We start from the raw sequence: 12,474 nt of genomic DNA on the forward strand, positions 1-12,474 counted from the left end.
TTTAGGAGTTTTACCTATCAGATACTAGGCATTGGGACTTTTCACAGTGTTACAATGCAGTTTGTGAAATGTTTGTACTTTATAAATGTTTAGACTCGCTGTCTAAAGCCCCATTCACACTGAAATGCCGGCAAAGTTTGCCTGCTTTTTCCCGTTGCCCCCATTCACACTTGGTTTGAATGCCAGAAAATTGCCGGCAAGGATGCATTCACACAAAAAACAGAGATGGCAGTAGCAGTAAAATACTCCGAGATGGATATTTAGGAGACGTCACACTACTGTGTTATTGTATATTTTTATATAGGCAATATGCACTGATCAGCCATAACATTTGACCACCTGCCTAATATTGTGTAGGTCCCCCTTTTGCCGCCAAAACAGCCCTGACCCGTTGTAGCATGGACTCCACTAGACCTCTGAAGGTGTGCTGTGGTATCTGGCACCAAGACGTTAGCAGCAGATCCTTTAAGTCCTGTAAGTTGCGAGGTGGGGCCTCCATGGATCGGACTTATTTGTCCAGCACATCCTACAGATGCTCGATTGGATTGAGATCTGGGGAATTTGGAGGCCAAGTCAACACCTTGAAATCGTGATTCATCAGACCAGGCCACCTTCCTCCATTGCTCCGTGGTCCAGTTCTGATGCTCACGTGCCCATTGTAGGCGCTTTCGGCAGTGAACAGGGGTCAGCATGGGCACCCTGACTGGTCTACGGCTACGCAGCCCCATACGCAACAAACTGCGATGCACTGTGTGTTCTGACACCTTTCTATCAGAACCAGCATTCACTTTTTCAGCAATTTGAGCTACAGTAGCTCGTCTGTTGGATCGGACCACACGGGCCAGCCTTCGCTCCCCACGTGCATCAGTGAGCCTTGGCCACCCATGACCCTGTCACTGGTTCACCCCTTTTCCTTCCTTGGACCACTTTTGATAGGTACTGACCACTGCAGACCGGGAACACCCCACAAGAGCTGCAGTTTTGATGCTCTGACCCAGTCGTCTAGCCATCACAATTTGGTCCTTGTCAAAGTCGCTCAGATCCTTATGCTTGCCCATAAGGAATTAGTCGGAGCATCCTGTAAAATGTACTTTTACATGCAATTTTCTTTGTGATGCAGTGACGGATACATTGTGTCACAGCAAACCAACCAAACCGATATCATTTGAAACGAACCCAGTGTGAGGGGGAAACATGTTTGCCTGTATAGAGATAATATATTTTTTATTATTTATTGGTACATAACTTCTGACATGTGTGACAATAGTTGTTGGTTCATCAATAACACTCAGAATTGCTGCGATTTATATTATTTTCAACCTCCGCCATTTCTAACAAACTGGTCCGTTTCTTGTTACAGTCATAAGTTCTTGTTCAAAGGTCGCTTAACCTTGTCGTGTTGTGGTCGCAAAAATGCGCCCCTTTTCTGATTGGCAATCATATTCTGGCTACACGTTGCTGGTAAATTGCCGGCAATTTCACTAGGACCCTTGCCGGAAAATTGCCAGCAACGATTTGCCGGCAATGTCCCATTCACACAGACCTTGCCGGCAACAATACGTGGCAAATTGCCAGCAATTGTTTCAGTGTGTAGGGGGTTCTATAGAAATTAATTGATCCACCTTTTATGGTGTGATGCCAGAGGTTTGCACAGGTTATGTTGGGACAATTGTAAGAAACTGTTTATTGGGAGTGTGCCACATAGTTAGAATTATGCAGCAACTCTAGCTAACTATATGCAGGCAGTTAAGGGCAGATTTTTTTTTTAAGTGTTCTGGTCATTTAAATCTCATTTATTAAGTCAGTGTCCTTACAATGTGCATTTATGCTATTTTTTTGTGCCGTGAACATTTGTGATCCTGGATATTTTGATTTTCAAATATCCACACACTCAAAATATACTGTGAAGATCTCCACTATGCTTTAGTTTATTACTGGAATTATTCAAACTTCTCATAACTGAACCACCCATACCAGCCAACTGAAACCACAACATCATTCTGTGCTGACTAGAGACAGTCCATAGACACCAAAGTTGTTTTTTTGTGCCTGAGAGGATTACACGTGAAAATCTGCCCTTGCATGTTGAGATGATTGTGAAAGGATATTGAAATCTGTTTTTGCTTGAATCCTCCCGCAGCGCACATGCCAGAATTAATTTCCTTCAGTGGCCGTTAGCAACAGAGAGGAAATGGAATGTCCCAGTACATTCCTAATTCCTATAATCCAGGCATCAGAATGTGCTCTCTGATCTGGATGGATGGGCAGCTGGGGGGTGGGGCTTTGCTTTTTATTTTTATTTTTTACCTTTGACCCCTCCTGAAGCAGAGGCCAATGGCGTGGGGGAATTACATTGTTGCAACAGATGCTTCACTCTTTATTCTCAGTTTTCTTCCTTTAGTTTTTGAAATCTCCTCCTGCTATCTGTTCTTGCCCATTATCAGGTAGTCTCGGTACATATTCTACTGTGCCAGATGTTTTTGTTTTTTATGTAAGGCAAACTGTTTATGGGGTCTATAAAACAACAGAACCTTTTTAACTAGATGCTAGTCGTTGATCAACCATCAAAGAGAGAGGCAAACTAAGCACAGGTTTTAGGTTTTCAATTTTCAGATTTCTCCATGCAGAATCTGCTTGCATCTTGCATCTGCAGTACATTGTAATGATTTTTAAGGGTTTTAGATGTTTCAGGCTCACAGTCATCAATCATCAGTGATATCTTTTAAGTTTATTGGGTTTATTGATTCAGCCTAGACAAAACTGTAAGGATTTCAGTTGCTTGAAGTAACTGAAGACCAGGGATGTGTAAACTTTAGTCTGCCTGCCTTGATTTTCTTGCAGTGATGGTCAAAAGTTTACAGACTTAACTTATTACTGTTATTGTAATAGTCTAGCACATTACACCCTGAGAATGCTCTCAAAGAATACCAAGGTCATCTGATATAGACTTTTTCATTAAGCACCAGCTGTTTATGATTATGTTGTGTGTTGGCAACCTTTCAGATGTTTGTGCAAATTGTCAAGAACCATATTAGGCCTTCCTTCTTATTTTCCCAGTTTTATTTTCATAAATCAACCAACGTCTCAAGTAATCCATACAATTTGTATCATTCAGATTATTTACAAATCGGCATGGTTCTTATTGTTTTCTAGTGTTAATGATTTTTATACATTTGATAATTTATACATTAAATTTGCCACACACTGTTCAATTCTGAAATGTATTAATTATGTAGGACATCATTTAATAGCATAGATTTTAATTGATTTACACACACACAACATGAAAATTGGTGGTAATGCCTTAATCTTAGAAAATTTTAAAATACCAAAAGAACCGGTGTGATTTTCAAAATGAAAATCTCTGTTTGCTATAATACAGTAAAATTAGCCTTTTGTATCCTTATAGATGTTACCAGCAGAGGGTGTTTGTGTGCAGCAGAAAATATTACCTTTCTGCACTGCACTATATTAATGCATGTCTCCAGCAATACAAACAAACCAACAGATAAAAAAATTCAATGAACAGAAAGTATGTCAGGTTAAGTGTAGTGGATGATGTGGCTTATTTTCTGGCAGTGACAAAACAACTCTTATTTCTTATTTACAACAAAGGCGATAACTGAAGCCGATGGACTCCTAATGCTATATGGCCATTCAAAAAACTAAATGCATTATTTAATCCTGGTCATGCTGATTTTTCTGAAATAATTCTTCACTATAAGTTACAACTGCAGAGGAAGTGTTGTGGTCTTGAAAAACCCAGAAGTAGTGTCAGTCTACGGCCGCCTTTAAAGATTTTGATTATGCATAGGATTTTAAAATGGAGGCATTTATGGTGTGCAGTGAGATTATTGATTACAAAATCTTGTTATCTTTTATTAGTAGTTCAAGTCGTAGTAATACTACTGGGAATTGCACTAATAGTAGAAGTAGTAGTATTTATGCATGTATTTGCTTCATGCCTTTGTGCAAGGAAACTCATACTTAACATTAAATTTGCATTATAAACTCACCAAAAGTATTATGAACAACATAATAGACATTGAAGTCTTAGCAGTGCAAGATATACTTCTTTGAGTGCGGTTGTCTTCTCCATACATTTATTTTAAGCTGTCTATATTCAGCATCTGTGTAGATTTATTTGAAGTTTGTATCTATACCAATTATATTTTGATGGTAAGTAATGTCAAAGATTCAAGACTAAGTTTTGTCTCTGTAATGTTGTGTGAGTGTGTGAAAGAAATAAATGAATGGATCTGACAAACAAAATTGTGACGTAACTGAAAGAGCCAAAATGTGGGCTGGACACATTGCAAGAGCAAACGCATCACAGATGGACAAAAGAAGCTATAGAATGGAACCCAAAAGATGAAAAAAGACATACACACATTTTAAACATTGTAGGTGTGACATGGAAATGGGAAGCTATCAATCAAAACAAGTGCAAACATCCTGGGAAGGCCTTCATCTAGCAGTGGATTGATATTGATTTATGTTGATTTATATATATATATATATATATATTCTATTCATTCATTCATCCATTCTATTAGCTTGTTTTTTTTTTTTTTTTTTTTTTTTTACATCTCTGATTTGGTCTTCCCGCAATGTGTTCAGCCCATTGCCATTTTAACATCTTCACTCTTTTAAACATGTCATATACCTTTGTTTTTTTCTCTTATCCCTTCATTTGTTTATATAAATGAATATACAAATTATGATAACAAAATAAAAAGTTGCTAGAAACTTCTGAATGCTTGTGTTTAAAATCCAAATGAAATTGGAGGCAATGCCTGAGCTGCGAACTGGCACAGTTTGGAAGTGAAGATAGGCTTGAGGTTTAACTGTTTGGCTTGTGTACAAGAGCTCTGCAGCAGTGCAGATTATAAATGGTTTAAACCACCATATCTACAACCTTAGATATGGAATTAGTCAGAGCATCCTGTAAAATGTACTTTTACATGCAATTTTCTTTGTGATGCGTCTGGGTTTTCTGTCAGTGATCTTGTTGTGTTGACGTATTTTGTTCAGTTCTTGGTTTTATTTTTAGCTTGTTTTTACAGCTTATTTAAAGTATGGCTTATTTGCATTTATGACCTGATGACAGTGAGTTTATAAAAACATGAATGCAGAAATAAAAAACAAACACAAGTGGACTGCAAGAAATGTATTGGTTATTTATTAATATTATCTAGTAAGAGATAAGTATTAACAGACATTAAACTATTTATTACATCTTGTACAATAGTATGTACATATAGTATAACCCTAACTATAGTCTTCCAAAATACATCTGGAACCATTTTAGTGTAATGTATTTATTTTTCAGCAATTTTGAACATTATTCCTAATCAGAGTTCAATAATACATACTGAGCTTTTCATCCTCACTGTTCTGTTTTGTGTAGGTCAGACTTGGCATTGGTTTTAAGTTTTTTTTTTTTTTTTTAATGCTGTATAATAGAGTAATATCTTGTTGATATTTTTAAAATCGGGAATGCCGAACCAACGCAGTTCCACCTCCATATTTTACTATAGCTATTACATGTCAGCACCTCTCCTTTCTTTTATCACACCAGTTTTTTTGTGGATGAAGCTCTTCTGACCAACCACTTTGATCTAGTGCCTTTGTCATTTTCTCATCTGTAAAAGGGTTTCAAGTTACAATAGTCTTCCTCACATCAGCTTCTCAAAGACATCTCTTTACTGTTTTTCTGAGATTCAATGTGGAGTTGAAATCCTTAGCAACCTTAACCTTAGTGTGCTGATCAGTTTATTCCTCTTTCTGCCTCAGACACTTTTGTTTGCATAGCTACAATTTTATTTCTTGATCGGTTTGATTATCACAGAAAGGAAACTATAATATTCTCATTATCTTTCTCTCAATTCCTGCACAGTGTGCCCTTTCCTGTTATAACTGCTCCTTTTCTGGAGCTGTAGTATAATTTACCATGTAATCTTGCAAGCGATTAAATAATCCTGAGATAATAATAGTGACCGGTAAAATAAGTTAAAATAATTAGCCTACTGTTAGACTTTTGAAATGCATACTCAAGTTTTGTTTAAGATGCAGTATGTATAGGTATGTGTTCACTGTATCTATACATTAAACAACAATGCATCCCTAGAACAAGAAGTTTTAATCTTGAATAGCAATATTTTTTTCAAATTTGAGGGGTACAGAAAAATGTGTGATTAAAAGTAGTATATTGAAACCGAGTTGATGTTACTATATATATTCTTATATTGTAAAGACCTAACACATTGGGGGATGCCATCGATTTATCTAGGCTTGTGGCACTAATTTTAAAGTTTCTCTCTTTGGAATTGACAAACTATTAATAATAATCCAATCTGTTATCTCAACTGTTAGCTTTTTCTATTGAGACACTCGGTTGTGGTCCAGTTCTGATGGTCTCCAAATGTTTGTTTCTGTCAGTAAATGAAAAGTAAGCCTGATGGTTTGTTTTCTTACTGATTTTGTTTATAATTGCTTTGTGGGCTACTGCTATATAAGCTTTTTATTAAATCTGAAATGTATGTTCACTAGGCTAACGGCAGACATGATGCGTTTTTTGGGGTTGAGGTTTCATTGTCAGCTTTTGAGTCAGAGAAGGATCCCTTGGAAAGCAGTGAAGTGGCAAGAAATTCTAAAGAATTTGAAAGTTGGATAAATGTGTATACGATACTGTTGCTTCATACACCTGTGGTTGATGTTGACGTCAATATGTCGCCAGCAGATGCCAGAGCAAACTGTCTGAGGTTTTGGCTGGTTGAATTTAACTAACACACTGCTGCTTTGGCTAATTGTTTTTACATATCTTTGTTGTAAATGAAACCGAGAATTTCCTAACTTTTTCATCATCAATTGTTACATAAAGAAATGAATAAATTGTTAAGAGTGAACAGTCTAACAGGATGGTTCATTAACAGCTGATTAATTTCTCTTGGCAGGGCACAGTGTTCAGCCTAGAGGAAGAGGAGGACCAAGGGATCATTGCTGAAGACAGCAACGACATCTACATCCTGACGAGCGACAACTTTGACCAACTCAGCCCCCCAGAGTCGCTGGTGGCAACTGGCTCCTGGCAGTCGGAGAGCCTTGCTGTGCCCTTGTCGGCCAGCCAGAGCTGGCACACCTCCCTGGGCCCTGAGTCCTGGGCACAGGTTACCATGGACCCTGAAGACATCAAGAGCCTCGACAGCAACGGGGGTGGCGAAGAGCGCAGCGAAAACAACTCCTCCAACTCGGACATCGTGCACGTGGAGAAGGAGGAGATCACCGAGGACGAAGGGGCCGTCTCCATGGCCGAGATCCTGGAGGTCCCGGAGGTGCCTGAGGGGGTATTGAAAGAGCTTGAGTCGGAGCCTCTGCTGGATCCATTGCTGGCTGAAGAGGCCGCCTCTGATCCCGCGTTGGAGGAACCCGCTCCACCACCTTCCATCTCCCCTGAACCTCTGCCAACACCTACCAGCACTGTGCTGGATGCCATTCAGCTGCTGGAGGCTGACCCAGAGCCCCCAGCTACACTGGAGGAGCCCCTTGTGCCTGCTGTGGTGGCAGCTCCGCTCGTAGAGTCTGCTCCTCCTCCTCCTCCTGCTGCAGAACAGCAGGCGGAGGAGAAGGAGCCGGATGTGGTCCCTCAGGAGCCCTCCGTTACTCCATTGATAGCCGTGCTGGAGCCTGAAGTGACGGCCGTAGCAGCTCCCCTGGAGGAGGTGCCCGCCCCTGCAGAGATGCCCTTGAAGGGGGAGACGGGGACCCCAGAGGACGAGATGCCTCCCTCCCCACCCGACGAGATCCCAGTGCTGTTGTACGGCGGCGCTGCTGTGGTGGCTATTGTAGCTGTGGTAGTGGTGGCAGCACTGGCATACAGGAAAAAATAGTGTGGCGGTTCCTCAATCAGCAACACTGCCAAGATGCATCTTTCTAGGCTACTGAAAATATGGAAAAGGGGAAGCTTTACTGCCACTGTATGCAGACTTATCTTTTTTCTTTGTTTCTTTTCCCCTCTCATTCCCTCTTAAGGCTTTGAAAATATTCTCGTAGTTTCAGCCCCTAAACTGGAACAGAGCTGTTTTATTTTATTATTTCCATAGTATGTACTTGATTCATTGCCATTAGCACACAATGTTGATTGCTTTTATTATAGTTCTCCTGTATCTGGGGCATCGGAGACCCTGAAACTGGAAAAGGGGGGGTGGGGTTATAGGTGGCGGAGGTGGGGTACAGTCGATAAGGACAGTCTATCAAGGCGTTGTAACCTTGTAAGTCTGCAATACAAAATGGATCTAACCATTTAAACAGCACTTAGAACCCATTATTTTATTTTTATTTTTTTTCTTCACTTTTTTTGGCATAGAAAGATTGTAATTCCCCTACACACTCTCACTCTCATACACACAAACACAGTTTTTCCTAATTAACCAAGACTTAAACTCCAGTCTTGATTAGTAAAGAAAGATATTTCACTGTTTCAAGCTTACGTGGCCATTTTCTTTCTTAAGACCAGGAAGCCATGATATATTCACAAAGCTTGCATTTAGGCCAGAATAGATTAGCAAGGTCAAGCCTCAAAATACTGAAAACAACTGGGTTTTACAGGTTTTTTGTGCAATTTTTTCACCAAAGAAATTAAACATTTTCTTCGGTTGCGTTTGGTTTTGTTTTTTTCTCCTCTTCACATGGTTTAATTATTGTGTCATTGTTGCATGGGGATTCTCTAGTCCCTAAATGTCTGAAAAAGAAACCATTGCTTTATGGCTAGAATTTTGTTCAATTTGAAATTATTTACATTTTTGTTTAATTTAAAACTATCAGCCTGAATCACTGCAGAGGATGGTCTTTAACGCAGTCCATCACTACACGCTGCTGTGCTGGTGTCCATTGGAAATGAAAGGGAGGTTGCTTTTGTTTTAGGTTTTTTCAAATCGTTAAAATACTGCCATTTCAAAATGAACTTGTTTAAACTTCATTTAAAACCAAAAGGAAGTGGAACACTAAGAGATTAACTCAAAATAAATATTCTAGGCTTGTAAATGGTACACTTCTTTATAGTTACTCAGTGATTTAAAGTTGTTGGCCTTACATTTGTGTTATAGTTGCTGTCTTGTATGGGTGGGGGGGCAGTAGAAATGTCTATGAATTTACTCTTCAATACTTGTATATTAAATTTCTTTAGGGTTATAGATCAATAAAATAGATTTTACAGCACTTAGAAAGGATAATATTTATTTCCACTAAATTATTTAGAATCCTTATTGAATCCTTCCCAAGGATGTAGACTAATGAACATTCAGCCTGGAGTTCTGAGGGGCATCATAGCCATTTTGGGAAAAAACTAAAATGTTATTTCAGTTCTGAAAAGGAGGTGAAACATTCATTAAAACCTCTTTTTTGAATTTGATTGAAGGCACGATCTAAAGCTGCAGCAGTGTAAGTGGTTTGCAGGTTTATTTCTGTACTACTGTAATTCAGAGGGAACTTGGGTAAATCCACAAGCTGAAAAAGCCCGATATATTTAAACCTGATAGCGTGCAGTGTTGGTGCAATGTTCATTCAAGTCTAACTGTAAACATATCACCATTGGTAAACTTACTCTCAATGGGCTGTTGTGAATCCTCGGTTTTATTGATACAAATGTAATGTTGTAAATCTAGGTAAAAGTACAGCAAAGTGTAGTGAAGCACTTTTAAATCCTTATGGTATGTGGTAATGAAAATGCAAGGAATGGTCTGAGGGGGGAGGGGGAAACTCCAATATTATTTTGCAAATTTTCTGAAGGACAATTGGTACCATTTTTGATTTGAGACTCATTTGAAATCAGAACAAGAAGAAAATGCAGCCTAACATATATACTCTTGTAAACCTGAAAACTGTCATGATCACTTCTGAAAGTATTGTCGCTAATTGAATCCAGTACATATTTTGCTCTTTGGGTGTGTTAATGTGCTATAACCGTTAGCCCCTGTCCCCATCCCCCATTTTCCCTCAGGTTATCTCGATTAATTTGAAAAGCTCTGCTTGATCCTTGTTGTTGTAGAAAAGGGCACAATCAGTCTCACAATGCCGAGAGAGGATTTGTTTTAAATCACTCTGATAAGTAGCTGTGATTCCCAAGTCCCTTATCCCTATTAAATGTTAAAAGTAGTGAAATTGCTTGCTTCCTCTGTAAACATACTATTTATTTTTATTTTATTTTTCCTTTTGTGGTTATTGTTTATCGATTTCTATCAAAGGCTGTGCCGTTGGATCGTTGGCAAAGGAGTGGTGCCTCATTTCCATACAGTAAACAAATCACAGACCATATTGAAGAACTGAAAGCAGGAGCACGTCCTTTCTTTTTTTTTTTGGATTGCAATTATGCGGCCTTTCCTAAAATGCCAGATGCCTCCAAGTATCCAGTCTCAGATTTGGGTCAATGTTGAGCACTGTAGTGTCACTATGACAGTCTAACGCACACTGACTTACTTTCAAGTGGCAAAATAAAGCTAGGATATCTCACGGCTTTAATGCTACCCGGTGGATAAAATATTTGCACGATTTAGTAAAAGAATAAATATTCACCAATGGTGAATGTACAATAGGGTAGCAGAAGCTATTTAATAAGCAGTCTTCTACCGCTTTATACAACAGTTGGTCTGTATCTTTTGTGCTGAATGTCACAAAGATGTATCAATCAGACTGATCCCAGAGCAGCCATGGATCTCCATTCACCAGCAGGCAGGACTAATAATTCATGGGATCAAATACCCTTCAAGAGTTTATTTGAAATATTAACTAAATTTATCTCTGTTGCATGGTTATTGTGCATTTCTAATTTGCTGAGTTTGAACTTTTTGGGATTGTTTGGACCGGAAATTCCTTTCAGATCTCTGTGCAAATGACCAAGTTGGGATTTCTATTGTTCTCTTGGAGAGAATCTGTTTTCTTGCCCAACCTAGTTTTCCTGCTTGCTCTGCTGTCCACCAATCACATGGCACAGCCTTGAACATGGCAATCTCTTGTGACTCGGTAGATTCCTGTGCTAGAAAAGTGTAAAGTTTAGGAGATGAGCCAAGCTTACCTGCTGGTATTGTGCTTTTGCCAAGACAATCCCAACAACGCAAGTGCCATTGCCTTCACTAAAGATAAGCTTGCACAATTGGGTCTAGAAATCAAACGGGTCAACTTTCAAATCCCATCATCTCCAAGTAGTTATGGATCACTTCCTGCACATTTTAAGCATTTTTAGTTTTTTTTTTTATTACATTTGGGAAAATCAAACAATAAATGCTAAGACTGCCATTGACGATATGTAAAACGCAAAAAGGTCTGTGTAATGATGAATGTTTTACAAACCTCTTTGGTTTGTAAATTCCACCAGTTGATGTGTTATGAGTGTTTGTTTGTTTTTTTCTTTTGGTCTAATATGAAAGTATTCATTTGTAAGGGAAATCTAATTCTTCCAGGAACCCTCAGGTGTTCAGTTGTTCACTTTTGACAGTGGGTGTGAAGTGTATCACCCAAAGAGTATTTATGGAAGCCAGAAGAGTTTTTACTTTCCTTCCACCTTAAATATTGTTGAGATGTGGAATTTAAATCTAACGTTCGGGAATGCTGTTTTTATTACCAGGTTACTCACTCAAGTTACTCCACTCCAATCTGAAAGCTCATAAGTTCTATTCACACTACAACCTTTACCCACTGTGTAGTTTAACCTCTATGGGGGTGAGTATTACCTTTCACGCTAAAGTGTAAATGCTGCTGAAATAACCAACTCCATTTTTAAAATAACTGTTCTTTAACGGGAAACTAGGATCTCTGCCTAGTCTTAGTTTTGCATCATGTTCTGACCAAGTAAACATAGCCAGGGCATACCTATAACATTGCTTTCGTCCTGTAGAAGGAAATGTAAAACTGTGCTGCTGTACAAAAAAAAAAAAAAAAATCTCTCTACCTTTGAGCAGACACTACAAATGAGAACTCTTGCTACTGTGATTTGATCTCTACATTACATATTGATTGAAGCTACTGCTACATCTCTCCCTACCTATTTTGATTAGGCAGTTATGTCAGAAATGTGATGTATTCTCAATTTCAAAATTGCTGTAAAACAATCTGGTAGGAAATCACAGTAAATAAACGTAGTGTGATTAGCTCTTTAATGAGATGCACCGGTTGAAACGGGAGTCCATGGTGGAGTTCTAGAATAATCTAACGACTGGGGTAAGTGTGGTCTGGGTGTAACAAAAAGACCATTGCTGGTAAGGTTAAACTTATTTTGTAGACCCTTTAAAAGGATGCTTTACATGCATCAGTTTAGTTATGGGCTGAAATGCTGCATTAAGTCCCACTTGGGAATGGTGAGACTTTAATAAAGGTACTTTATTTTTAAACTTGGAGGTTTTGAAAAAAACAGTATAGATGTAAAAGCCCCAGCTTTGCACTTTGTACTGAGTTTCCTAAATGTACAGTTTAAAAACATAAATA

The 12,474-nt window shown here is 38.7% G+C and overlaps 1 protein-coding gene across 3 annotated transcripts in view; it reads left to right on the plus strand.

The window, feature by feature from the left end:
- Nucleotides 1-10,152, plus strand: part of bcl2l13 (BCL2 like 13) — a 35,090-nt gene extending 24,938 nt beyond the window's left edge. For all 3 annotated transcript variants that reach the window (XM_066724565.1, XM_066724563.1, XM_066724564.1), the window contains exon 7: nt 6,957-10,152. In XM_066724565.1, the coding sequence (XP_066580662.1) occupies nt 6,957-7,889 (933 nt within the window). In that variant the 3' untranslated portion in view covers nt 7,890-10,152. The remainder of the gene's footprint in view (nt 1-6,956) is intronic.
- Nucleotides 10,153-12,474: the final 2,322 nt, after the last annotated feature.

The sequence above is a fragment of the Amia ocellicauda genome, chromosome 15, assembly GCF_036373705.1.
Source record: "Amia ocellicauda isolate fAmiCal2 chromosome 15, fAmiCal2.hap1, whole genome shotgun sequence".
Lineage (NCBI taxonomy): Eukaryota > Metazoa > Chordata > Actinopteri > Amiiformes > Amiidae > Amia > Amia ocellicauda.